This window comes from Varanus komodoensis, unplaced genomic scaffold (genome assembly GCF_004798865.1).
Source record: "Varanus komodoensis strain SLA01 unplaced genomic scaffold, ASM479886v1 scaffold33, whole genome shotgun sequence".
NCBI lineage: Eukaryota > Metazoa > Chordata > Lepidosauria > Squamata > Varanidae > Varanus > Varanus komodoensis.
This window is the reverse complement of record NW_025335817.1, coordinates 3,516,108-3,542,364: the sequence shown is the minus strand read 5'-3', so window position 1 is coordinate 3,542,364 and position 26,257 is coordinate 3,516,108. Positions and strand designations below refer to the sequence as shown.

At 59.6% G+C, this 26,257-nt stretch overlaps 1 protein-coding gene across 3 annotated transcripts in view; it reads right to left on the bottom strand.

Annotated features, from left to right (window-relative positions):
- Positions 1-2,463: 2,463 nt before the first annotated feature.
- ALDH1A2 (aldehyde dehydrogenase 1 family member A2) overlaps positions 2,464-26,257 on the bottom strand; it is a 48,565-nt gene continuing 24,771 nt past the window's right edge. For all 3 annotated transcript variants that reach the window (XM_044438890.1, XM_044438889.1, XM_044438888.1), the window contains 12 exons: positions 21,679-21,783; positions 21,016-21,156; positions 18,818-18,947; positions 15,731-15,792; positions 12,054-12,182; positions 11,663-11,776; positions 8,413-8,515; positions 7,342-7,526; positions 6,666-6,830; positions 5,987-6,144; positions 5,794-5,868; positions 2,464-4,994 (listed from right to left, as the gene is read on the bottom strand). In XM_044438890.1, the coding sequence (XP_044294825.1) occupies positions 4,922-4,994; positions 5,794-5,868; positions 5,987-6,144; positions 6,666-6,830; positions 7,342-7,526; positions 8,413-8,515; positions 11,663-11,776; positions 12,054-12,182; positions 15,731-15,792; positions 18,818-18,947; positions 21,016-21,090 (1,269 nt within the window). In that variant the 5' untranslated portion in view covers positions 21,091-21,156; positions 21,679-21,783 and the 3' untranslated portion in view covers positions 2,464-4,921. The remainder of the gene's footprint in view (positions 4,995-5,793; positions 5,869-5,986; positions 6,145-6,665; positions 6,831-7,341; positions 7,527-8,412; positions 8,516-11,662; positions 11,777-12,053; positions 12,183-15,730; positions 15,793-18,817; positions 18,948-21,015; positions 21,157-21,678; positions 21,784-26,257) is intronic.

Below are 26,257 nucleotides of genomic sequence, written 5' to 3'. Positions count from 1 at the left end.
GGGAAGAGGCAGGCAAATGCTTTCTTTCCTTTCACACGGGGGCTTTTCTCCTGGCTCGCAGCCACACTTTCGAGAAGCGGATGAAGCCCCCGTCCAGCCAGCCATGTGCTCCCCCCCCCAGCAGCAGCCACCAGCCCTTTAATTTCCTGCACGCCATGGCAGTGATGTCAACCCCTTCCCTAATCCCTGGCCATCTTGGATGCATCCTGACTTGTCAAGACCTTCTCTAGCTGGGTCCCCCCGAGCCGGACTCCGCACTCCAGCTGCAGCCCGACCAGCACGGAAGCACAGCGGCCTGCCAGACCCCGTCTCTGAGCCTGGAAGTGGCTTCTGTTGGTGCAGCCCGGATTGCATGCGCCCTTTTAGCCACTGCAGCACACCACGCTCAGCTCGTGGCCTCCTAGACCACCGAGCGCTGTTCCCTCCTGCACCTGGAGAAGACCCATCAGCTTGCCGTCTGCAGGCCGAGTGCAGAAATGGTTCGACCTCATGAGAAGCTGCTTGCCTTTGTACCCCCCTTCGGCTGCGCCCCCAACCCGAGCCCGAGCCCCAACCCTCTGCTGCCCATCCGAGTGGTGGCGGTGAGCACTGTTGGCCCGGAAGCCCTGAGAGCAGCTGGACGCGCCTCAGTGGCCTCCGTGTGGCGGGAGCGAGGCCCTGTTTGCATTCCGTGTGAATGTTATTCCTGCCGGAGTCAGCTGGAACCCCCAACGATACACTTTTAACTTCTTCCTCTCCCATGCCAAGCTCACCAAGAAGATTTATGATACTGTCTTCCCAGGGCAGTGTTTCCTGCGAGTGCAGGCCTTTCCCTGCAAGGAGCAGATTCATCTTCTTGCCAAAAGCCGCTGTCCCTGGAGTGCTGCAGAATCCTGAGGCAAATCCGCCGGGGCACAGAGTCTGGATGGCGAGCAGGAGCCCCGGCACCGCTCGTGTGGCCTGCACCCGCGCCGTGGCACGGCAGACACCCGTGGCCTCCATGGACCAGCCAGTCCCAGTGGCCCTCGCTGCTCCTTCTTCAGCAGCTGGAGGAGAAGCAGTTGCTCCGACAAAGGGAGGCTCGGCGGGGGGGGGGGGGGGCAGAAGCAGGGTGCCTGCACGTTTAGTGCACACCAGGTGTGCCACACAGAGTCGCACCGGCTCCCACACTGGAGATAGCAGGCACGTGGCTTTCCCAGTTCTGGGCACAAACGGGCTAAAGTCAGCTGGGGACTTGGAGTGGAGAGTGAAACCTCCCCCTCCCGGTCCCTTCCAGGAAAACCGTTCAAGCTTTTTTCAAAAGCCAAATGTTCATTATTTCATGGGCTACGCATGTGTGCACCTTTTGTGGTTGCTGATCAGGTGTCCAGTGCCGATGCTCGGTGCACGGCGATGCACATCCGTGGAGGCCACTGCTCAGGGTCTGAGAGGAAGGGCTGCATGCAGGTCGTGGGTTCTGCCCCCAGCGTCTCCAGGCATAGCGAGGAACACCCTGCCAGAAGCCCTGCAAAGCTCTCACCAGTTGCTCCAGACAAAATGGGAGGTTTTGGATCCGTGGCCTAGAGCAGCTCCTTCAACACCCAGAGCCTAATGTTGTGTGTTCTTGTGTTCCATGGGAGGCGTAGCTCTTGGGTGCAAGCAGAAGGAACGGGCCTGTCCAGATCTGGCTTACCAGAACCTTCCCCACAGCGGTGGTGGGGGCTCTCCATGCCTCCCCGGATGCCCAGGAGCGCTGCGCAGGGAGTGGAAGGGCACCCTGAGTGGAGGGCTGCCAGCGGGTCGAGGAGGGCCACGCAGGGTCCGGCCTGCACCCCAGCACTGCCACCGTTCTACTCAGACACAAGGGCCAGCGACTTCTGGGGACCCACAGCAGCACGCGTCAGGATCAGCCGAGGAAAAAGGGGAGAGAGGCGCGTGATCAGGGTGTTAACTTCATTGTATGCGTGACTCATCCGGAGAGGAAATAAAATCATCGCTTCTTAAAACTGTATCCAAGGCTCCTGCGGGGAAGCAAGAGTTTGCGCGGACGCCCCACGGAGGCCGATGAGTTCAGACTTTCACTGATAGCTAAACTTTATGGCCACGGCGGGTGAGGGTGAACTTTGCCTCTGACCTGAATCCACAATGCAGAGTTTTCTTTTTCCAAAAGAAGGAGATGCAGCTGCAATAATATCACCCCCCAAATAAAATCTGCCCCCTCTCTATTCATTTTGAAAGGAAAATACAGCTACTGGGATGGCTCTACCTCTGTTCAGGCATGCGCTCTCGGGGTCCCACCCGGAAAAAAATGGCCTTTTTTTTGCCTGGCTTGGACGCCTTCTAATGGCCATGTCTGCATTTGACTATCCTCTCGCCTCTCCTCAATTTTTATGTGAGGATTTAAGCAGGTGACAGGGTACCCCCCCAGACTGCTGAGAGCCATCGGTGGCACGAGGCATTTGCACACGCAAAGAGGAGCTTCACCAAGTCACACACTTCAAGAGATGCTGAGAAAAAGGGCAACTTCAACTGTTACCAGATTTATTTGAATAACACACAAACACGGACACCACACACACGTAATACAGAGGAGTACACGGTATAAATGTGGATTGCTAGCACAGGTTTCTTTAAAAGGAATGTAGCAGAAAAGGGAAAAGAAAACCCTTTTTTGCAGTGATTACCGGAGGCAACAAAAACCCTCGTTTCTGAAAGCATTTTCAAGAAAAGAACATGGAACTCTGGCAGCCAGAACACACGACATTCACGTAGCAAGCGCAGGGACCTTTGCGGCTGGCTTTCGGCAGGAGTTGGGCCATAGGCAGAAGAAAGTTGCAGGGGTTTCGCATGGAGCCAACAGAGTGCAGACAAATCGGGCTGATCGAGCATCAGACTTGGGCCTGGGAAGCAAGGAGGGCTGCGCCAGGAGGGGAGGCTACATGATGGAGCGAGCGGACCACGGGAAGCGCCTACGATGGGGCAGGGGAGGGCCGGCTGAAGGGGAACGATCCAGCAGGACTTGTTCCCGCACGGCCCCGGTGAAGCGAATGGGAGGTCTGCAAGGCCGCAGCAGTGCTTCCCATTCCTTCCAGGGGGGCTTCCGCAGAAGAACTTCCCATGGATTGTGCCCTGTTCTTTAGCACAGAGGAGGCATCCTGATTCCGTGCCTCAAGCACCAAGCCGCTGTGGGCCGGCCATGGGGGAGGCCCAGGCTGCCCCGTGCTGAGCTCTGCAGAGGGCACCCCGGCCACCGAGCCCGGCTCGCCTGTCCTGCAGGCCCCTGAGCCTCTAGGCAAAGCAATTTCCCGGCTTACCTGGGAGCAGCCCCCCCCCCGCCCCAGTGTGACGGCGGAGATGCGTATAAGGCACTCGCGGACTCACCGGCACCCGGACCCCACAGCCCTCATCCCTTCCGCCCACAGGTGGAGTGATGCTCTCTGACTTCTGAGTTCAGTGTTTTTGACACAGAGAGAGTCATTTTGGGAGATCCTTAAAACAAAACAAAACAACTGTAACAAACACGGACAGCTGAGTACACACAGCTGTCCTTCAACAATCCAAACAAACCCCACAACCAACTGCTCAAAAATGCAACTTTTACATTTGGGCTTCCAGTGCCTCTGCACAGAACCCTCGGGACGTTCTGTGCTCTGGCGCAACTCCCAGTGAATCGTGTCCAAAAATTGCTGAGATTTCTGTGTTGCAACTGGTCATCATTTCCCATTTGCTCCCTCCGATCCAGGCAGGGTTTTGTCCAACGTCGGATGTTCCAACGGGATACTTGACTGGGAAGCGAAGCACCTGCGAGTTGACCGAGTGATTCCCGAGGCCTCTGCTCATTTGGGGAACGGGAACCCCGACTTTAAGCTCAGCGCTGGCTGCACGAGAGGCGAGGTGGCTCGGGAGGAGAGGCGACCGTGTGCGCTACGCCAGCCGGGGCAGGAGGGCAGCTCCAGGGACTGCGGAGGACACGGGGCAGTCTCGCGGTCAGCAAGCTGCAAGAGGCGACTGGATGAGGCCACCTTTCTCTCCTAACCTACCGCACAGGACTGTTGTGAGGACAACACAGTGAAGGGTGCTCGCTCTGACTCCGCCGCGAATGCCACGGAGGAAAGATGGGGAAAGGGGCGGCAGTGGCAGTGCCTGTGGCAAGATCGTTCTGGGCCAGGAAGCGGCTGCTGGCAGCTTGCAGGACCTCCTGTGGAAGGACTGCTGGTCCCCCGACTGCCTCCTGCGGCCCCACCTGTTCCAAGGGACTGAGGTTTTTCCAAGCAGGTTTTTCCCTGCTTTCGGTTTGAAATGGCTGCTGCGCAAGATGCAGGTGTACGAGGGAAGCCGCCCATTTCAAGGATGGGGCCCCCGCCAACACTGCTCAGTACCCCCCGGGGCAGTGACTTCTGTGGGAAGGTGGCCCCCGGACAGGTTGCCTCTGCCAGTTGCAAGGGAAGCCGCTCTCCCACAGTGCCTGCTGCCACAGCTTGTTTCCCACAAGATCAGGAGGACTAGAAGCTTGTTTGAAAAGGAAGAATGCTGAGCGATTTTTCAGAGTCCCCCCGAGGTTAGGACACCCTGGTAAATTGCCCACGCGCCGTTATCCGAAGCCCACGACCTGTGTTTTTGGAAGTGGTGCCTGCCACGTGACAGCCTGCCAAGTGCTCGGGACGGTGTGCCACGGATGTTGGGGCTGAGAAGGGCGCCAGGAGCAGCCCCTCTCCCACGCGGAGAATCGGGCCCGCACGGCCGGACTGCTTCCCCGGCAGGCGCTCCTGCTGCACTGCATGAAGGTGGTGGCATGTGGCCAGCGATGGGGGGAGCCCCACCCGGTGGAGACATGAACCTGGCTGCAATCCTATTTTTAAAAACATCCTAGGTGTCCCTTTCTAAAAATTCCTGAGTGCCAGTCCCCAGAAAGGTATGTAGGGCGCCCCGGTCGAGCAGCAGCGGCAGCCTGGTCCCCGTCTCCTTAGGAGATCTTCTGGGGAATCTTTATCGTCACCGTCTTCACTTCGGAATATTCCCGCAGTCCACACTCGCCCCTGGAAACGAGATCAAAGCGGAAGGGCTGCGGGTGGGGGGCACACGTGGACAAATGCGCTGTGGGGAGACGCCGCCGTGGTGCCTGGGGGGCCACTAGTGGGGGAGGCAAGCAATGCCCCGGGAAGCCCTGCGCAAGCTGCATGAGGAGTGCCGGGACTTCCTTCCAGGGCTGACCCCCACCCACTCGTGGGAGTGCTTCAGCTCAACGGGGGCATCTCAGGGATGGAGGGCCCCCGACAGGCGTCCCCAGACTGGATGGCCATGACCTTCCTGGTGGTGGCACCCGAGAGAGACTTTTCTGAGCTGGGGGCAGGAGCTCAAGTGTTTCCTGGAAGGACAGCCCTGTTTCCCCAGGCAATGGGCCTCACTCTGGCTGCCCGCCCACCCCTGGGTCGCCCTTCCCACTGCAGAGGCTGAAATGCCCCTCCTGACAGTGGACTGAGCTGTGGCCTGCAGGGACTTTGGCCCACCGGGCCTGGGGGCCACCTCGTGGGAAAGGAACCCGGTCCCAAGCAGGGGAATCAGCTTCCATGTTCCTCTTTTAGAGGAAGGAAACGGGTGGCCCCTCTGCTTTTCTCTGAAGGAAGAAGGGGCGTCTCCACCCGCCTCTGAGACTCCAGCGGAAGAGGGAGGGCCTGGTCCGCCAAGCACCCCCACTTCTGGGTCAGCCCTGGCCAGGGGCCCCCCGGCTGGTGCCCACATCCATGCCTCTTGTGGGGCCCCTGGGCACCCGGCACTGAGAAGGGATGGAGAGGCACCAGCATGCGGTGGCGGCGGAACAAAGCCCTCGACACTTACATTTCTCTCCCGTTGCCGGACATTTTGAACCCTCCGAAAGGACTCTGGGCATTTAAGGCGTTGTAACAGTTGATCCTGCCCGAGCAAGACAGAGTGAGCATCAGGCAAAAGGGCTCTGTGCTGCCCCTCCCCAACCCGAGGGGGGCTGCCTTGGCCCCGTGGCTGTGCCCAAGCGGCCCTCCTCCGCCCTCACCAGACGGTCCCCGCTTGCATCGCCGAGGAGACGGTCAAGGCCTTGTTGATGTCGTTGGTGAAGACGGCGGCCACCAGCCCGAAGTCGGAGTTGTTGGCTCTTTCGATCACCTCGTCCGTGGTCTTGAAGCGCAGGATTTCTTGAACGGGGCCGAAGATCTGCAACGAGCAGAGCGAGGCTCCTCAGCCAAGGAAGCAGTTGGTGCCTTGCTGGCGTTTTGGCTCCCCAGGGGCAACCTCAGCGTGTGTGAAGCCAGCCCCCCACCCCTTGGGGTATGGAAGCCCCACACCACCCTCTCCCTGCCTAAAGGGAGCTGAAAGGAATGACTACGGCAGGGTGCGCTTTCCCTCCGGAACGGGTGGCCAGCCCCACTAGCAACATGCCTACACCTGCTCTCTGCTAGAATTCAGAGGGGACTTCTCATCAGCTCACTCCTAAAATGAGGCGGGTTCTGCTGTGAGATGAGGAAACTCTGTGGCTCTTCTGCACGCGTGCAAAGTCCTGTTTGATTTCCATCAAACTGAGCCACGCCGCCTTAATCAAACTCCCAGAACAGGCCGGGGCGGCCTGCAAAGCGAGAGTGGCGGGAAAGCGCCAGGGTCCACCATGAGGACGGGCTCGGGCTGCGCCTTTCACAGCCTGTGCCTCTGCCCGGAGGGGAAACTGAGGCGGGGGGCACCTCCTCCTTGGCGATGCGCATGTCGTCCGTCACGTCGGAGAAGACAGTGGGCTCGATGAAGAAGCCCTTCCGGCCGAGGGCTTTCCCGCCGCACTCCAGCCGGGCCCCTTCGGCGACTCCGCTCTGGATGAGCTCCAGGATCTTGTTGTATTGCTTCTTGTCAATCTGAGGAGGGGGGAGGGGGGCAGTGTCAGCCCCCCAGGACACTGGAGGCCCCTGGGAGGAGGCCTTGACGTGGCCCCCGGAGCACAAGTGGCTGCAGTCACTGGACAGGAGGGCCCGATTCCTCGCGCTGCGCAGCCACTCCCTCCTGGACAGCACTAGAGGGCTGCAGCTGCCCCTCCCTCCCTCTGCAGCTGCCCTCTGGGATTCCAGGCTGGCACAAAGGGGGCAGAAAGGGGGCATAGCTCTGCTGCTGCCCGGCGGCACCCCACCCCAGCCGCTCCTCCTCTGCCAGCCACAAGCCAGGGCTAACGCCTGCATGCATACACACCCGCCGGGCGGCCTTCCTCGCAGGGGGAGCCTGGCCGGGGAGCTCCAGCGGGCCTGCTCCCGGGCCGGCCCTCTCCCAGGCGGAAGGGCAGCCAGGAGCGCGCCTGGTGCCCAGGGGAGGCCCGGCCTCGGTCCGCCTCGCTGGGGGCTCAGGTTGGGCCGGGTGCCAGCCTGGCTCCTTCACCTGGGGACCCTGCTCCGTGGTCGGGTCAAAAGGGCTCCCGACGACCCGCCTCTTGGCGCGCTCCACGCTCCGCCGGACAAACTCCTCGTAGATGGGCTCCTCCACGTAGATGCGCGAGCCGGCCGTGCAGCACTGCCCCTGGTTGAAGAAGACGCCTTGGTGCGCCTGCTCCACCGCGTAGTCCACTGCAAGGCAGAAGCGCCGCCTGCTCAGCCCCACGTGCGCCCCCGGCCCCACGGCACACGCACCGCTCCGGGGGCAAGGAAGGCCAGGCCACGTCACAGCGGGACGAGGAGCGGCACCCTCCCGGCATTGTGAGGGAAGGCATTTCAAAAGATCAAACACCCAGACGCATGTGGTTTGTGCCTGTTCCCACCACTGGGGATGATTCACTGCGCTTTTGCGTGGGGATTCCTGAAAGGACGGGGCAGAGATGAAAAGACTTTAAGGGCTTTAGGAGGACCGCAAAACACGAGGACACTGCAGGAGGGGAGCGATGCTCGCTTTGGCGACAATGGGAGGCTTCGTGCTGTTGCATCGTCCGGCCTGAGTAACATTGCGAAAGGGACTGGCGTCGTGCCGGGTGGACCAGAGGAATGGTCTGCCTGCCCCCGCGGGCCGAGTGGGGTGCCAGGGGTGCCAGTGGGGTGCTAAAGCAAAGCAGGGCTGAAACCACATCAAGCCACATCTATTGGCCGTCTTCCCGAGGGTTCTCCAGGGGTCACGCTCAGTGGGAGTGGCCTCCCCGGGCCCGACATGCCTAGCCCTGGGGATCTGCGGAAGGCCTGGAGGTGCTAAGGAAGAACCACGAGCAGGCTCTGGGGGAGCTGCACTCGCCCAGCGTGCTAGCGATTCCGCCAAGGAAGCAGCCAGTCTTTCTGGGGGCCAAGGCCTGTCCTTCCCCCCCTACACTGGTGCTCAGCGTGCCTCCTGGGACTGCGTTTCACCTGCGGGAAAACACCCTGGCCTCACTGGAGGATGCTCTCGAGGCAGGGAGGGCAAGTGCCAAGGACCAGGTCCGGCCGTGCCTGAGAAAAACCGGGACATGGGGCTGTGGTGCAGGGGACTTACAGTCTGCGTCTGCGAATATAATATTGGGGCTCTTCCCCCCCAGCTCCAGAGTCACCCTCTTCAAGTTGCTCCTCCCAGCAGCTTCCTGGATCAGCTTCCCGACCTGAAAGAAGGAGTGCGAGTTGCAGGACGGGCATCCCTGCCACATCCCTGCAGGGCGCTTCACTGCCCCCCAGGAAGTCCTCAGGCAGAGCCGGAGCAGCCCACAAAGAATAGCCCATTCGCTAAACATCCGTGCCAAATCGCCCCCTCCCCTGGAGGGACACGGGCAGACATGGCCCTGCTCTTGGCGCGAGAGGTGCCTGGCCTGCCCGGATCCTGCAACCTGACGTGAAGCTCAGTGGGGAGGAGCTTGCTGGGGGTGGGGGGCTGGTGATGCAGCTGCTGGCTCCAGACGTCTGCCGAGCGAGGGCCTGCAGCTTGCTTGGACGATCCTGCCCGGTATCTTGTTGACTGGCGATGAGCTCACGCTTGGTTCAGCTCAGGCACCCTCCCAAGCACGGCGCACTGCTGCTTTGGGCTTTTCGCCAAAGTTGTTTTGTGATCCGGCAAAGCGTCCTGGAGCGGACGCCCACCCCGCCGCCCTTGCAGAAGGGGAATTTATCTGGCCGGGCTGGGTGTGCCCTGGAGCCGCGGCCAAGATCCCACCCCTCCGCGCTTGGGATGCGGCATCTCGCTGGGGCGCGGCCTGCTTGGACCGGACTTCAGTGGCTCTGAGATCAGGCTCCCGGTCCGCCGGCCGGGAGGACTCCAAGTGAGTCGCTGTGGGGAGACGCAAACCCCTCGTGCCGGAAGCAGCTCACGCAGACGCGGGTTTGGGGTGAGAAGCGGGGCTAGGGGCCCCCGTGAGGAGTGATGCCGGCCAGCGTTCTCAGTGCAGCTGCTCAGGTGGCCACAGCGCAAAGGGCGAGGTGGCCTGGCCCAGCCTGGCCCTGGGGGCGCTCCACCGAGCCAAGCAGGACTACAGAGAGGCCGCACAGGGTGATGCGAACCATCCATCCAGCAGAGTTTTTAGGCTTGGGGGGCGCACAAGCCCTGCGTATTTCTCTGGCTCAGCGAGGGCAGAGAGGAGCCTCGGACGCAGAGCGCAGGCCTCCTGCCAGGCCCGGCATGCGGTGCTCCTTGGATGCCGCCGGTCTGTTTGTCCGGCTGTCCCTGACGAGCCACGGCCCGAAAGGGAAGCAGTGGGGGGGGGGTCATGTGGAGGAGCCACCCTGGCAGCCGTGGCCAGCCCGCGGGTGGGGACGCCTGCGAGAGGTGAGCCACGAACAGGGAGGAGGTGGGGTGCTGGAGCGGACGAACGGCAAAGGCTCTGCAGGGGAGCCACATGGCGGTTTCCTGCCCCAGTGTGGCCCTGGCCTTGGAGGAAGCTGAAAGAGCTTCCGGGGGGCGGGGGGGGGGCAAGCGCAGCGACCTATCTCTTGCTGCTGCCATGGTGCCGTCCCACTTTGCCTTCCGGAAGGCTGCAAGTTCAAACGGGCAAATGCATCAAATCAACCCACCGCAGCAGGGATCCCGCTAGGCACGCATCCTGACGAAATAACCCCAAGTCAGCGATCAGCGGGACCCACGTCAGAGGACACACCAGAGGCCGGGCGCATCGATGAGCCGCTGTGCTCTGCCAGGCCCCTTGCTTCAGCGGCGTTTCAAGTGTGATGCCGTGACAAGATCTAGCAGCTGTGCATGGAGATGTTGCACCGGGGCAAACAGGGGCGGGCATTATGCCCCTCACTCCAGGGGCACACACAGAATAGTCCACATTTGACAGCCTTGATTAGGTGAATCCAGAAGGGGCAGGGCTGGGCTCACCCACGCAGGCCCCGCACTTGCAGTTCTAGCCCTGTTCCCTTCTTGTTTTGCTGTTTTACTTATTGAAATGATTTTGATACCAGGGGGGCTCACCTCCTCCTCCTCCTCCTCCTCCATCTCCTTCATCATTTCTATACTGCCCCACAGCCAAAGCTCTCTGTGTGGCTTATAACAAGCATGCCCACATTTGGCCACAGAAATGCAACGGATGCAGCCCTCTTGCAGTACAAAAATACTGCAAGGAAGAAATCCAGCGTGCGTGTGGGGAGGGGCCAACAGTGGGTCAGCCCTGCAGCCCCCCCTGCTCCACGGGCCTTCCGGAACTGTTCCACCAGCCGTTGCTGAGGCGTTTCCCAGTACGGTTAAAGCGAAGCCAGAATAGATCCTGGGGCTTGGAAAACTCCACCATCCTTCGAGGCACCGTTGCCCTGAAGCGTTTCTGTGCCTGGACTTGGCCAAGCCTCTTTGCTGCCTGCGACCAAGATCATTCGGAATGTGCTAAAATACCACCTGCAGATCCAGGTATCTAGAGCAAACTCTGAGGAGAGCAGGAAATTCAATCCCCGGGACGCGTACAAGCCATGAAACTAAGGCAGGTGCAGAAAACAAGCCATGTCCACTTCGAGAGCCATAAAGCCGCAGCCTCGGTTCTGCGAAGTCCTCGCTCGCTCACTCGCTCGGCAGAACAGCTGATCCTGCCATACTGTTTTGAAAGTGCAACCGCGCTGACTCGTTGCTACAAGAATTCCGCAGCACAGGAAATAAACAGCAATGTGGAACAGTTTACACTCACGTTGCACTAAACCGTTCCAGCTGTTCCCACTTTAGGCTCTTAGAGTATTGCCTTTTTCCCTCTCTGCAATGCTTTTCACTTCTTATTAGTGGGGCTCTTAAAGGCAGGTATCGAGTTAGGACAAAATCCACAGCATACTTTGAGTTTAAACGCCTATTAAAAACAAAAGCCCTCTGGAATGACGCTGAAAATTTATTTTGGCTACAATAGACAACGCTGAAACCAAACCCAGCTGTATTTTTCCTCCTGCAATCAGGACAGCATCCTGCGTGAGGGTATATTTAACTAACATGCGGACCACATGCATTCACAAAACCTATCTGCTCCTGCCGGGCCCTCCAGAATTCTGGGAGGCGGCTGCAGGTGGGCGGCAGCCGGGGGGCTGCATGAGGAGGGGATGCAGCTGCTGGGTGCAGGGGAGCCCGGTGCCACGAGGGAGTGGGGGACAGAGCTGCCCCTGCAGCCCAGCCTGCCGGGAGTGCCTCCGGCATGGTCCTTGCCACCCAGAGCACGCATCCTAAAGGGTGCCTGGGAGGTGGCCGGAGGGGCTTCCATGGCCGAGAGAGCAGAACAGAAAGCCCCTGAGAGGCTTCCCCTCTGCTCAGGGCCCCCGCCAGTCAGATTTGGCACCCTCGAGAAAACACTTACCTCGGTGGAGCCTGTAAAGGCAATCTTATCGATGCCCACGTGGGAGGCCATCGCTGCCCCGGTCGTGGGCCCAAATCCGGGCAAAATATTGATCACACCCGGTGGAAAGCCAGCCTGTCGCAAGAGAGAGTTGGAGGGGCCGTGAGCACGTGGAACGGGGCGCAGAGCCCCCGCGTGGCCTGCCGAGCACCCCCAAAGCCGTGCCTCCTCCCTGCCTGCCCCCACACCAGCGCAGGCTCTCTCTCCAGCCGTGGGGCCGTTTTCCCCACCCGGACTCTCCGGAGGCCGAGCTGCTGGCAGAGGGGTGCTCGGCAAGAGTTTGGCCTCGGCGCCCGTGGGGAAGAACGGGCCACGCGAGGCCGGGAGAGCCTTGGCGCCCGCGTCCCCTCACCTCCTTGACCAGGGCTCCCATGTGCAGGGCCGTGAGCGGGGTCTGCTCCGCCGGCTTGATCACCACGGTGTTGCCGCAGCAGAGGGCAGGCGCGATCTTCCAGGCGAACATGAGCAGGGGGAAGTTCCACTGCAAGGGGATGGGAGGTCACGGTCACTGCACCGTCTCCTGCCTGGCAGGTCTCAGAGGAATATCCGCCCGGAGGAGCGCACGAGGGGAGCCTGGAAGCACGCTCCAGAGGCGCTCTGGCGGCGGCGTCTGGGGTGCGTCGGAAGCTGGGGATGTGCTGCCTCAGCAGGGCCCTTCTTGCCATGCGTGGGGGGCAGAGAAGGCCCTGGGTGCTCTCAAGGGCCCCGCGGGCTGCTCTCCCCACATGGCAAAGGCCTTCTGAAGGCTGCGGCTGGCATGCCAGAGTGTCCGACGTGGCACCTCACCCTGCTTCTGGGAGTGCTGGCCACAGTAGCAGCCCCACAGCTCCCCGCCCTGCTTTGGAAGAGCTCTGAGCCGCCTGCCACGCAGCTGGCCGGGGAAGAAGGGGGCCAGAGGAGGGCCCCTCGTGCCACTTGGCCGCCTCTTCCCAGCGGGCCGTGCGGAAGCAGAGTGGCGGGCAAGCGCACCGTTGTGAGTCCACCGGCAGTCCCTCGGAAGCCTGAAGCAGCACAGCCGCAATCCGCACTGTCCTTGCCACCCGGGCAGGGACACTCTCGCAGACCAACCGTGGGATGGAGGGTCGGTGCTTCGCCCTTCTGCAGCCGGGCTGGCAGCAGATTACCGGTGCCTGGCCGAGGTAATGGGCTGGATGAGGGCCAATAAACTGAAGCTCAATCCAGACAAGACGGAGGTCCTGTTGGTCGGTGGATCGGGCTTCGGGGAAGGGCACCTGAACTTAGTCCTGAATAGGGTTGCACTCCCTCTTAGGGACAAGATCCGCAGCTTGGGAGTGCTCCTCGACCCAGAGCTTTCGCTGGAAGCTCAGGTGACAGCGGTGGCGAGGAGCGCTTTCTTTCAGCTTCAGCTGATTCACCAGCTGTGTCCCTATCTGGAAAACGACTGCCTGGAGACAGTGACTCATGCGTTGGTGACTTCCCGCCTTGACTTCTGTAACACGCTCTACGTGGGGCTACCCTTGAAGACATTCCGGATACTTCAATTGGTTCAAAATAGAGCTGCCAGGCTGCTGACGGGGGCTGGGCGTTATGTTCACATGACTCCAGTCCTCTGTCAGCTTCACTGGTTTCCCATTGAAGTCCGGGCCCAATTCAAGGTGTTGGTGATGACCTATAAAGCCCTAAACGGCTTGGGTCCTGGCTACCTGAAGGAGCGCTTACGTCCATATAAGCCCGCCCGCCCCCTGAGATCAGCGGGAGAGGCCCTTCTCTGGGAACCCTCCGTGAAGGAAATTAGGAGGGTAAGTACTCGGAGGAGGGCTTTCTCTGCAGTGGCACCCAATCTATGGAATGTGCTCCCCAGAGAGGTCCGCCTGGCGCCATCGTTATTTGTTTTTCAGCAGCAGGCGAAGACCTTTTTATTCAAGCGTCATTTAACTGTTAATGGTATTTATTTATTTTATTCATTGGCCAGGGCAACTTATTTTATACTGTTAACTTGTTTTATATTGTTAATTTATAGTTTTTTAATTGATTTATTTGTAAGCCACCCCGAGGCTTCGGCGAATGGGGCAGCATAGAAATTTTCTAAATAAATAAACCAGAAAACCAAAACGATTCACTTTCCGTGTCTGCCCCACCTCCCCTTCATGCTGTGAAAGGAAAGAAAATCAGCCTGGGCAACTAAGAGCCCTGCAAAGTTCTGACACTTCTGGTGCAACTCATAGAAACAGAGAAACAGTGCGAGTCAGAAGAGGTCTCCCGGGCCATCTAGTCTGACCCCTGGCTCCACCACGTGCATGTCCAACCTATCCGTGACCACCCTCACCGACGGGGCCTCAACCACTTCCCGTGGAAGGCCATTCCACTCGAGGCCCGTTTGGGCAGAAAGAACTTTAGGCTACTTCTGGCAGGCTCCAGGCAGTGGCAGTCAGAAGCACCAAGCGTCTTACTGCAGATCGGTTTGCTTAATGAGTGTGGCTTTATCCATATGACGTGTTTTCTCTACACTGCTCTGGATACCACTGTAGAAAGCTCCTTCTCCCTCTCCCTCTGTGTGTGTGTGTGTGTGTGTGTGTGTGCGCGCGCGTGCGCGCGCGCGCGTGCATGTGTGTGAGAGAGAGAAACAACATGACATCCCACACTCAATGCTCACTGCAAGACAGAACCGCACCAAACTTCGTAGGAAGTTCAGTGAAGCCTTGTGGGTCCAGAGCAGCGTCTGCCCGGCGTGTGCCCCGATCGCTCACCGGGCATTCCACGGTCGGTCAGCAGGCTCCAGGGAGCTCTCCTGGCGACGGGCCAGCGACAGAGGCGGGAATGTGCGGGAACCCCCTGCTCACGCAACGCACACATCGCTCGTATGCAGGCCCCTCCTTTGCCAGCCCCGAACGGCGCTCCCGATGTCACGCTCCTCCTCTGAAACAGGCTCTGAAAGACCTTGTCTGAGGGAATATTGTCCAATATTCCACAGAGCTGCTCCTGGGGCTATTTTGTCTAACCACTTAAAAAGCCCCTTGCAGGGAAATTGGGGGGGGCACAAACGGGACCCCTATCGCTGGGCCCAGACCTGCACAAACACAGATCAGAAGGCTTAGCAGTGCTGATCATAATCGGCGCTGGCACCGGGCTCCGGGCCCTTCGCTTGACCTTGGTGGCTTCGCAGCCCTCTTCCACCAGCCCTTTGAAAAGGCCTTCTTACCACGGGGGTTTTCCGCAGCCCAGAAAATGCTTTTTCATTCCTGCATGAATGCCCTGCCGGGGACGCTCCGCTTTGAACGGCCGCAGCACCCACCATTTCGCTGGTCAGTTGTGGGGCTTGCCAGCGGAGAAAGGCGGGGCAGAGGTCAGGAGCAGCGCCGTCCCCTCACAGGATGGCCTCGGCCAGGTGTGGCGGTGACCCAGTGCTGGCACTGACCGTCCCGGCCTGGCAGGCGCCAGGCCTGCAGCGAGGCCGCTCCCACACGGGCTGGAGACGGGGTGCGTGACCAGGGGCTCCTCCGGAGTAGAAGGCAGGGCTGAGGGTGGGATGTGGCCGCGAGCAGCCCCCCTGTGTGTGCACACGCGTGTGCAGAGCACCGGCCTCTGGCTTGGGCACAGGCCTACAGCAGGTGCACTGACCCCCTCCCCCCCGTCCAAAGCACCAGATGAGCCTCCCTCGTAGGGAGGTGTGGAGAAATGGGGGGAAAGAGGGTAAAACCCACGGCCACCCCTGAGGGACAGCGCTCCAGTCGCACCGCAGTGCGGAGCTGGGGAGTGAAAACCCCGTTTCCTCCTCGTTGCAGAGCATCTCTCCTGGCAAAGGGCCCACGGACACAGTGCCGCGCTTGCCCGGTCCTGGGAACGGGCCGACTCGAGACTACGCCTCCTAACAAGGCAAGCCCAGGGCCGAAGCGCAGCTGGGATGTGCCGACAAGCACCGCCGGGAGGCTGCGGAAGACGCCCCCACAGCGCGCTCCCGACGCAGCCCGCCTCCCACCCAGCCGCCCCCACTCAGGGTGCGTCCCACGAAAGCCCCCACGAGGCACTGGCCCCACGAGAACACGCTGGAGGCGCGGCAGCGGTACTCACGGGAATGATCTGTCCGCAGACGCCGATGGGCTCGTGCCTTGTGAAGGTGAAGTAATCTCCGTCTGAAAGAGAGAGCCCGGTTGCTCTACGGGCACGTGGCTTGGCAGTCCCCGAGGCCCTCCAGCCCCTCCTTTCCACCTGTGGGACCGAGGACAGGTGCCCCCCCACCAGCTCACTGTCCGAGCAGCCAGACCCCAGCCAGGTCGCTGGCCCCCTCAAGTGGCCGGCAGCTGGCGCCGTGGCCACCAGCCTCGCCCTTCTCCACTTCCCCGCAGGCCCGGCCAGGCCAGGCGGATGTCTCTCTTCACGTGCCAGTCAGCACAAGCTCTGAAACAGGGAAGGTAACACCCTTCCCCAGCACCAACCCACAGGCCGCCCTTCCCCGCCGGGCGAGGGGGCTGCCGGCCAAGTCGCCCACTTGCACCAAAAGCTGCCTGGAAGGAGGTGGCTGGCCCAACATGCCCAACTCACGCAGAGCTGCAGCGGGCAGACTCCCGCCTGCTCTTTCACCCAGTTGTCGCGCGTGCCTCCCTCGGGTCCCCCAGGGACCCCTGGTGTCTCCCGTGGCCTTTGGGTGGACCACCAGCCCCTCTGCGCCAGCACACCGCGTCGGATGGCAACGGGTACCCCAGACGTTACTTCGGTGAGGCCTCCCTGCAAACATCTGGCCGTGATAAATGGATGCATCACGAAAGCATCCTGGTTTCTAAACATAGTCTTCAACTTGACTTTGATTAGAAACAAGCCTTGCTCTGGTTGCCGACTTTCCCCACTCTGCTCTGTCTGGGCTGTGCAAGGGCCGGGGGCCGGGGGTGCGAGGAGAGGAAGGGCGGCGCAAGGCCGCGGCTGGCCAGCTGGGATGCGCTCTCGCGAGCAGTGATGTTTTCAAGACACTCAGAGGAACCTAATAAAGATAGGCTGGTTATCAGTGGAGGGGGAGAAGAGAAAGGAACCAGAGCCCCGATAAGGAGAAGAAGTCACACCGGGGGTGGGGGGGCAGACAGAGGAGGGAGGGCTAATTAGTAAAAGGCAGAGTCTTTTACTAGCGCTATGAGGAGGAGGAAACGGACCCTTCTCTGCCAGGGCTGGTCCTGCAACTCCGAAGCCCTGACTCTGCCCACGCTCCTCTCCAACACATCCGCACAGAGCGCACGTCATGCGCGGGGTCTGAGCACCGGGCACAGCCAGCCAACTCTGTGGACAGGATTCCAAGCTCAAATTTGTTCCTGGAACAGGAAAAGGACTTGAAAATCACAAGAAATCGTGGTTGGGGGTGATTTGAGCTTCCCTTCCTGTGCTGAGAAAGCAGTGGGCCGGCTGCATCACTTTTCATAATCTTGAGAGCTGAAAACAATTTTCCCCTAAAAACAAAGGGAGCTCAAATTTTACAGATGTTGACACTCAACAGGAAGGACAAGTCCCGCAAAAGCAAAAGACCCCTGAAAAGACGCAGGCGTTCCGCTGGAAAAGTCACTTCCAAGGCTTTCTTTGCTGCCTCCCATGACGTGAATCGCCCCGGGACTCTGGTCTCTGAGCCGGCACAGTCCCCTCCAAGAGGGCAGCTGCTCTCCCAGGGCTCCCCCTTGGGGTGTCTTTCCCACGCGGCCCACGTGTGCCAGAGGCGCAACTGGGGCTTGAAGAGGGGGCATCCCGGCACACTGCTTGCGCTCTGCCCCAAGCCCGTGCAGTTGCGTCCAGTTTGGGGCCCTTGCTCTGCAGAACCCGTGGGGGACAAACCCCCCAGCAGCTCTGCTGCCGCTTGACTGGACGGAACCACCGGCCTGGGTCTCGCTGTGACCTGGCAGGGCAGCTGGCAGGGCCCCGAGCACGGCCTTGCACAGCCAGCTTGCTGTGTCTGAGCCGGCCCCAGCAGTGCTCCGGGTCCAGCTGCATGGGGGTGCCCAGCGAGGAGCGCCACCCGGGTGAGGCCAGGGGGCTCGGGCGTCAGGCCGGGCTGATGCCGGAGTGTCCAGCCCAGGCTCTGTCCCAGCAGGGGCTCCCCTGCCAACGTGGCTCTGCTCCTTTGGGCACCAGGCTCTTTGTAACAGATGAGGGAGGGCATCCCTCTGTGGACAGGTGCCTGCTGGCAAGCAGAAGCCCAACATGGTGGCCCAGCAGCAGCCCTGAGTGGGCCGGGGAAACCCTGCCTGAACGCTCTGCCGGGCTGTGCCGAGGGGACTGATCCTGCTGGCCAGCGGGGCATGCAGTTGCCCGTGGCCCTGGGGCTCTGCATGTAAAGCAGACCCCTGTCCCCTGGGCCGGTACCCCCCCCCCCCAAGGACCCTGAGAAGCTGTGGACCACATGCCCCACTGATTGCATGCATGGCTGCTTTCTGGCGCTCGTCTCCCCACAGAACGACCTCCAGCACTTGTGGGCCACAGGGCTGGGTTTTGCCTTGGGCAGCTGGTTAATATGCCTGCCCCCCCCCACGGCTGGCCTGCCAAGATCTGGATCATGGCCACGTACCGCCTCACATCACAGCCCTGCTGAGTTCCACTGGAGGAACAGGGACGCACACTGTGAATGGGGGCTCACCGGGGAGGGCCAATTAATTTGATTAGGCACAAGCAGCCCCCCCCACCCAGCAGGGGGGCCTCCAAAGCCCCGGCTGCAGCAGGGCTCCTTAAGAGCTGGCACCTCCTTCCCACAGTCGGCATTGCAATTAACATGGAATTTTACCGACACATCCCTAGACGCCCCCAGCCTGCTCAGGGGGGGTTTGATGCCAAGGATGGAGATTAAGGCGGCATGCCGAGAGCTGCACCCCTGCACTCCCCCGCCTGCCCCGCAATCCCCCGCCCGCGTGGAGCCGGTGTTCGCGATGCCGGAGCAGCAGAGTTGGCCAGACTGACCCGCCTTGCCAAGGGCTGGTCTTCCCAGAGCGGGGAGATCCCGCCCAGCCGGGACACTGAGCCAGTGGCTAGGAATGCCACAGCCCCTCTGGACAGGCACTGGAAACCGGAAGCCACAGGATGGTCCCGGCGGCGCAAGCACTGTGGCTGGGAGTGCGGTGCCTCGCTGGGAAGCGGTGCCTGTGAACCGGTGCCTCTGGGAGCGCCAGTCCTCTTGTGGTGGCCTCCACTTACCCACTGGAATGGTCACGCCGTGGATCTTGTCCGCCCAGCCAGCGTAATACCGCAGCGTCTTGATGACGCCCTGCAGGTCCACGTGGAAGGCCTGCAGGAAGGGTTTCCCGCTGTTCAGCGCCTCCATGGTCTGGGGACAGAGAAGAGGAAGTGCGGGTGAGCCCCACCATGGCCGTCTGTCAGCGTCTGCGGCGGGGGATGCTCTGCTCCCCAAGGGGTGGGTCCTGGCCTGGGGAGCCCAGAACTTTTGCGAAGCCAAGCGTGAATCTGGATGGGCGCCTGGGAAAGTGGCCACCCCCCGCAGCACCCTGGGGGCTTCCCAGCTGTCAGTCCCCCGCATGCCCCCCAGCAGGTTGGGGCTCCTGTACAGCCCCTGCTGATCTTCCAGGGGATCCGAGTGCCTGGGGGTCTCCCTTGCCTTGGAGAGGCTGCCTCCCCTCTGGCTGCAGTCCCCGGCGTGCCAGGCAGAGGTGCCTCGCACCAGGGGCCAAGGCCAGGCAGAGCTTGCGGAAGGTGACTGAGGAGTGCCCCTCAGAGCCCTTTCTGGATTCTCCGCACCCCGGAAGAGAGGAGGGCCAGGCGCCTCCGGGGGTCCGCCAGGACACTTGCTGTGGCTGCAGGAGCCCTGCGGGGGGCCAAGATCTCCCCGGCACCCAGCGGGCCTGTTTCTCACCTCCATGGCGGTGGGGAGTCTGACTAAACATGTCACGGGCCCCTTGCAGTAGAAAGCAAAGCAAAGCAAAGCAAAGCAAAGCAAAGCAAAGCAAAGCAAAGCAAAGCAAAGCAAAGCAGGGCTGAACAAAAAAAGAAAGGAAAGAAAAGCGCACAAGAAAGAGAATGAAGATCCTAAAGATCCTCTTAAGGAACCCCATAAAATTTCCACTGGGATCACTTAAATCACTTTTAGGAGGCACCGTTATCCACCCAGGATTGTTCCAAGAGGGGGAAATGCGCTTGTGAAAGCAGGTATATCACGCAAAGGGATGTGGGTCATAAATCCCGTTGATATACAGAAGGGCGAGGGCCGTATTTCTCCCCGGCTCCCCTCCTGCAAGCGCAGCCGGTGGCGCTGCATGAGGCCCCCGCTCAATAAAGCGCTTGGCTCAGGAAGCGGGATCCCGCGACAGGCAGGGAGCTGGCTGGGCTGCCCAGCCCTTCCCTTCTCCCCGTGGCGATTTTACAGCATGCGCCGGTGGTAAGATGATTTAAGTGTTGACAAAGCTGGAATTAAGATGTTTGCCGGCTTAGTTCAAAGCACTTGACATGTGGAAAATAACATTAAGTGCCACCGTGCAGGGCCAGCCACACGTGCTCCGCCACGTCCTCCTGAGCCGCGCGGCTCAACAGTCGCCCGGCATGCGGCGGGAGCAGCCCTGAGGCCGTGGGGCTCGGCGCAGAGGCGGCGGCCGTTCAGCGGTGGTGCCGGCAGCCCCCGGCCCTTGCCCCGCTCGCTGCCCCCGGGCTTGGCCTCTGCCGGGCCCGATCCGTCGAGGCGCTGCTGGTGGAAGGAGGCGCCATGAGCCCTGGCCCAACACCCCGGGGTTCCTCCAAACCCCTCCTCAATGGCAGCCTCTGAGGACCCAGCCCTGGGCTGCAGCCTTCCCTGTGGCCCGGAGCCCCTGGGGGCCTTCCTGGCCATGTCCCGGCCCAGCCGCGCCAGGCAGCCTCTCCTGGGGGCCCCTCTCGTGGGCTGCCCACACACGCACGCCTGCGCTGGCCCCTGGGCCGAGCGCCACGGCTGGGCAGGAGCGAGCTGCCTGTCAGTGTTGGGGAGGCCCCCGGTCGAACGGCCCCCGGCCTCCGACTGTCCTCGTGGTGCCGCCATGTGCGCCAGGCTCCAGCTGGGGAATGGAGCTTCCACAGATGCCTGGGCAGCGCTGCCGCTTTCCCCCTGCGGACCTCCAAGCAGGCCCTGCCAACATGCCCTGATTAACTGACCGAGGCTCCTCTGACGGGGTGGCCACCTCATAGACCGCTTGCTTTAAAAATCCGCAAAGGCAACCCCACTTACTTATGCATCTTGTTTGGGTCACCCCGCTGCAGATTTCGATGGTTTCCCCATGACAGGGCCAAACCTCCAACCGGCCAGAGGGGCCCCCAGCACCCTTCGCGGGTCAACTTGTAAGCCGCCCCAAGGCTTCGGCGAATGGGGCGGCATAAAAACGTTTTAATAAATAAATAAAATAAATAAAACTTACGGCCAGGAGGGCTCGGTCCCTCTCCACCAGGTCGGCCAGCTTGTCCAGGAGGCGGCCCCTTTCCGACGCATCCATCCTCCTCCACACGGAGCCCAGTGAGAAGGCGAGGCGGGCGGCCCTCACGGCCTTGTCGGTGTCAGGCTGCAAAAATGGCGGAGTGGGGGGGGGAGAAAAAGACTCGCCGTGAGGGAGAGGCCCGAGCCCCGTCCCAGAAACGCCAGGCTGCCAAGGTGAGCGGGAGCGCATTGGGCAGCACATGGCCCCCCTCTGTTGAAAAGCCACGGGAGGGGGAGACTGGGGACCCCTCAAGCACCCACAGTCCCCCAAAACCTCCTTCCTTTAGAAGTCCTGGGTGGGCACTGCCTGGGTTGCCCCGAGGCAGCGTCCATCCTCGGCGGGCTGCCAGGCAGTGCTCCTCACCCGAAGGGGGGGCCGTGGCTGCAGGCCCCCATGCTGCCCAAGTGGGGCCCGGCCACTAACAAGGTGGGGGCCCCACGGGGCAGCCAAGGCAGCAGGGGGGGCAGGGGTGCCCCGTGGCCAGTTGGGCGGGCCAGCTCTGGGGTGCAGGGTGGGCAGCTTCCTGGGGACTGGCTGTGGCGTGGGCCAGTGTCCCAGAGCAACTGGGGCAGCAGCTTTAAGGGGAGGACTCCTGGCATACCCTACCGTGTCAGCTTCTTGCACCTCGCAAATCTTCTCTCCTGTCGCAGGGTTGTACACGGGGAACAGCTTTCCACTCTCTGAGTTTTGCCATTCATTGTTGATAAAAATCTGAAAAGGGGAGTTTGAGAGAGAGAACCACCACTGTGCATTTATGTATTACTTATTTATTGAAAGTTTTTATATACCATCATTCATTAAAAGAAATCTCATGATGGTTTATAAAATTTTTAAGAACAATTAATTCAAACAGTTCAACCATTAAAAACTCCTTAGTGCCAGTACTCAATGCAAAAATAATTAAAATGCCATTTAACAATTAAAAAACTGGGTAAATAAAAAGGTTTTGGCCAGGCACCAGAATGAATAAAATGCTGGTGCCAGGCACACCTTTCTGGAGAACGAGTTCCATAATCATGGTGCCACTGCAGAGAAGGCCCTTCTCCTCACAACAGCGCCCTCACCTCTTTCAAGGAGGGCTCTCAGAGAAGGACCTCCGCAATGGTCTTAAGGTCTGGGCAGGCTCATAGGGAAGGAGGCCTTCCCTTAGATCAGCAGGCCCTAAACCAGTGGTGGCGAACCTATGGCACATGTGCCACAGTGGGCATGCAGAGGCCTCTCTGTCGGCATGCAAGCCAAGTTGCCCCAGCATCACCCCAGCAGACGAGCATGGGATAACAGCGCACATAGGGGCCATGCGCATGCTCGGAAAGGAGTAGCGGCACCGTGAGATGATGTCACGAGCCGCGGCTCATTAGCTGCAACTCGTCCAAGCTTTCGCATGGCTGGTCAGTGTGCTGCCAAGGATGGATGGATATATATATAGATATCTTGGACTGGCTATGAGTTATTTTTTCTAAACTAAAACCTCCATTTTTAGGTTTAATTGCAGTGTTGACACTTTGCAGTAAATACGTGGTTTTTGGGTTGCAGTTTGGGCACTCGGTCTCTGAAAGATTCACCATCACTGCCCTAAACCATTCAGGGCTTCATATGTCATCGCTAGCACCTCACGTCAGGCCCAGACTTCAGTTTAGACCCAGGTGCAGCTCCCATCCGGGATCCCTCTCAAAGGCGCCCAAGCGTGTGGGTGACGGCCACCCCAAGGAGGGCGCTCTTGGGGAGTTCCCTGCTCTAGAGATCCCCACCCTCACCCCAGACGGTGTCTGGCCACTCAGCAACGCTGCTCCTGCCATTCACTCCTGTGCTTTCCATCCACCCACTTTATGCCATGATTAAGATCTGCATTTGATCTGGCTCTTGCCAGTCTCGAGCGTCACTTTGGAGCAGGAAAAAGGATGGGAAAAGATGGAAGAGTGATGTGAAATTGAAAGTGCGAAACCCGGGTCTGGAAAGGCGTCTCCAGACTCGCAAGCCGCATCTGCAGAATATTTCTAGGGATGAAGATGTGCAGATACATAACTTCACTCACAGCTGCTCAGCTGATAAATCTGATGCTTTTTGCAACCATCTTCTTTTTTAGAGTGACTATTGTTTGGAACCGAGATAATGTTACAGGTCAAAAATGCAATGAAACATGTCACATGGTTATGCCTGAAATATAATCCAGTTTGCGACTAACACTGTTTGGCAATAAACAAAATAAGGCTGCGAGCCCAACATAAGAAATTGTTTCTCTAAATCAGGCATTTAACTCACTGGACGGGCCACATTACCAGTCTGCTTCTGGATTCCTTCTGGAGTAAGAGCAGGTCCATTGCAAGTGCCCCCCGGCCCAACTCTTCTTTCTCTGCCTTTCTATATATTCCATTTCACAACCGCAAGAGGATGCATGGGACCAGGACCTGCAAAGGGACACGGCCGTCTTGCGGCTATTTATAGTAGGCCGGCCCTGTAATGCTGCATCAGCCTCATCCTAAAAGAAGCAGGGAAATGCTCAGAGAGCACGGGAAAGATGCGGGAGGATGCAGCACCCACCACCCAAACCGTGTGGGTGAGGACTCCCAGGGGCACAAGCCCTCCCTCGGGCAGAGAAGCTCTGAGTCACAAGCAGCAGCTTCCGCGGCAGGGCCAGGTCTGGGCCAAAACGGTGAACTGCAGAATGCAAACATGGTTTTGATTTGGAGGTGCAATCCTGCATGGGTGCAGAAAAGGGGCTTGCAAGCCCCAGCCTTTTTCTTGTTTGCACACGCATAGCAGGGGCCTGGCATGTCATCTCCTCCTGGGTCTACCAACACACCTCTCCATCCAGTTTCTAGAAAGGGATAAGTCTGGAGCTTTTAGCTGCAGAAGCAAAACAAAGCCAAGACTTGCCCCATTTTCCACGGACAGGGCTGAAGCCTGGCACAGCCCACGGCGGGACCACCCGCTCCTGCAAAATTAATATGAAAGCCACCGTCCATCTGTCACTCCAAATCAAGAGTCCTTTTGCAACAGAAATAGGATTGAAGCCTTAAGTGGATTGCCTGAAATGGAAATTGGGATTCTCACAGCACAAAGAGAAATCGCAAACCCCCAAATTGTCAAAACTGCACAACGGCGCTGAATGAAGCAAAGCTGTGGAGCTCAGGCATCCAAATACCCCGTCTCAAGACATAAACCTTTTCGTCATGGGAATCAAGCCGATAACGTGAACTCATCTCCAACTTTGCTCCCGCTCAAGGAGAAAGGCAGCCGGGGAAGACGGGGGCGGCCCATGTGCCCTGCAAGAATCCAAGAGGTGGGGCTGGCTTTCCCTCCTTGGGGCCCACTGTGCACATCTGATGGGAGCACCCCCATGACACACTCACGTGCCCGGGGCCGAGCCGAGCCGGCTGCTCTCGGGTGCTGCACAGAAATGCCCCAGCTCGTCCCCAGAGAGGTCTTCTGCCCCTCCGTACCCTTCCAGGGAGCGGGCACCAGAGTGCTGCCCGTGGGACGCCACCCGTAGCCAGAGGCACCCGCCTTGGAGGGCCACTCCAGACACAAGGATGGAGCACCCCGTGGTCCCTGAGGAGGAGCCCCCAGAACAGCTGCGGGGTAAAGAAGCGGTCACAAGGGAGGTGGGGCTTGCACTGCAACCCAAAGGAAGATCAGCTGTTCGGGATGCGAGGGTGGGGGCACCTGGGGGGGCACTTCAGCTTGGGGGGACAACTGCTGCCACACTTCTTCCGTCTGAAGGTGAAGTGCAAAGGAACTGCCCTTCAACAAGGGGAATGCTCCCCTGGCAGCCTTTGAAACAGAGGACCGTCCGTCCGCTGGGGAAGAGATCACACCTGGCCTCAGCAGCACAGCAGCTGAGCCTGTGGCCATCATGCGGTTTGCGAGAGCTTTCTGAACACCATGGGTGGAAGGGGCCGGAAGGACACCCTGTGGCAGGACGCTCCTCCAGGGATCTCTGCTGAAAAGGTGCTGGCCCTCTGCCCCAGCCACCGAGGACTGTTCTGGCCGGGCTGCACCCTCTGCGGCACCGGGGACTCCAGCTGCAGCGAGCGCGGCCGCCACGGAATAGCAGCACAGGGGCTGCAGCAACTGCTACTGTTAATGGTTAACGCTCATTTCTTCCTGTTCCACTTTCTATAAACAAAGTACGGTCTAAGCAAGATCATTACTGTAAACCGAGCACCCTTAAATTGGCAGTAAAATTGGAGTATTTACTCTCCTGCCCATATAAAGTACCTTGTCCAAACTCTTGGAAAAGTTTCAAGTCTTGAAATCCAGCAGCTGGCGGCTTTACAAGCATAACCTTATGTTTAAATAACTCACTTTTTGAAAGTTTTAGGCGTTTGGTGTCAGGTAGTGCCATTCCACGGGCTTTCCTCCCCACGGAGAGTCAGATTCTTGGACAATAAATTTGGCTTTGCCAGGCTTTTTAAGAACTTGTCCAGTTCCGATGGTTGTTGATTAAATGTTTAAAGCCCGTACATTTGATCTGACTTTCATTACGGCCAGTTCGTAAAACCGCCACAGGCCCGGACAAGCGATGACACATTACGCGAATGAGGAATCCCTGCAAAGCCTCAAATTGGGTTTTCGTTCCTTTCTTTTATTGTGCTCTTATTTATAGTGACCAGGGTAGCAGGCAGCTTTAAATCAGGGGGAATATTTGACAGCAAATGTTGCTATCAGTGCCTTATATATAACTCATCCCAAAGACCAGATGAAGAAGGGATAACCCCGGGAAAAGGAGGGCTTGCTTCCATGTAAATCATGCAACAAATTGGACAACACCCAGAGAGGGCATTGTTCAAGCTCGATCGAGAAGACTGCCCAACGTTTACCGTCCCCCTGGAATCACTGTTAATTAAGGCTGACTGCGACCGTAAATCAGCCATTCGTTTTTACAACTTAATTCAGCTTTAAGCGTGTATACACACACACGCGCGCACACACATATAGGTAACTGATTAACCACACGGGTTCCCCAACCGTTGCTGAGCTCATTTGTTTTGATTTGGACCCCAGAGCTGCATTCCGTGCTTTGCACAAAGTGGGGGGCAGCCAGGGGTGCTGCGCCCCTCGGCATCACGGGCGAGCCGTGTGGCGTGGGGAGCGGTTCAGTTGCTCGGCTGGTGGGGCTTGGTCCTTGGAAGGAGCCAGGCTGGGGGGGAGAGAAGTGCGTTTCACTCCTGGAAGGACTCTGCGC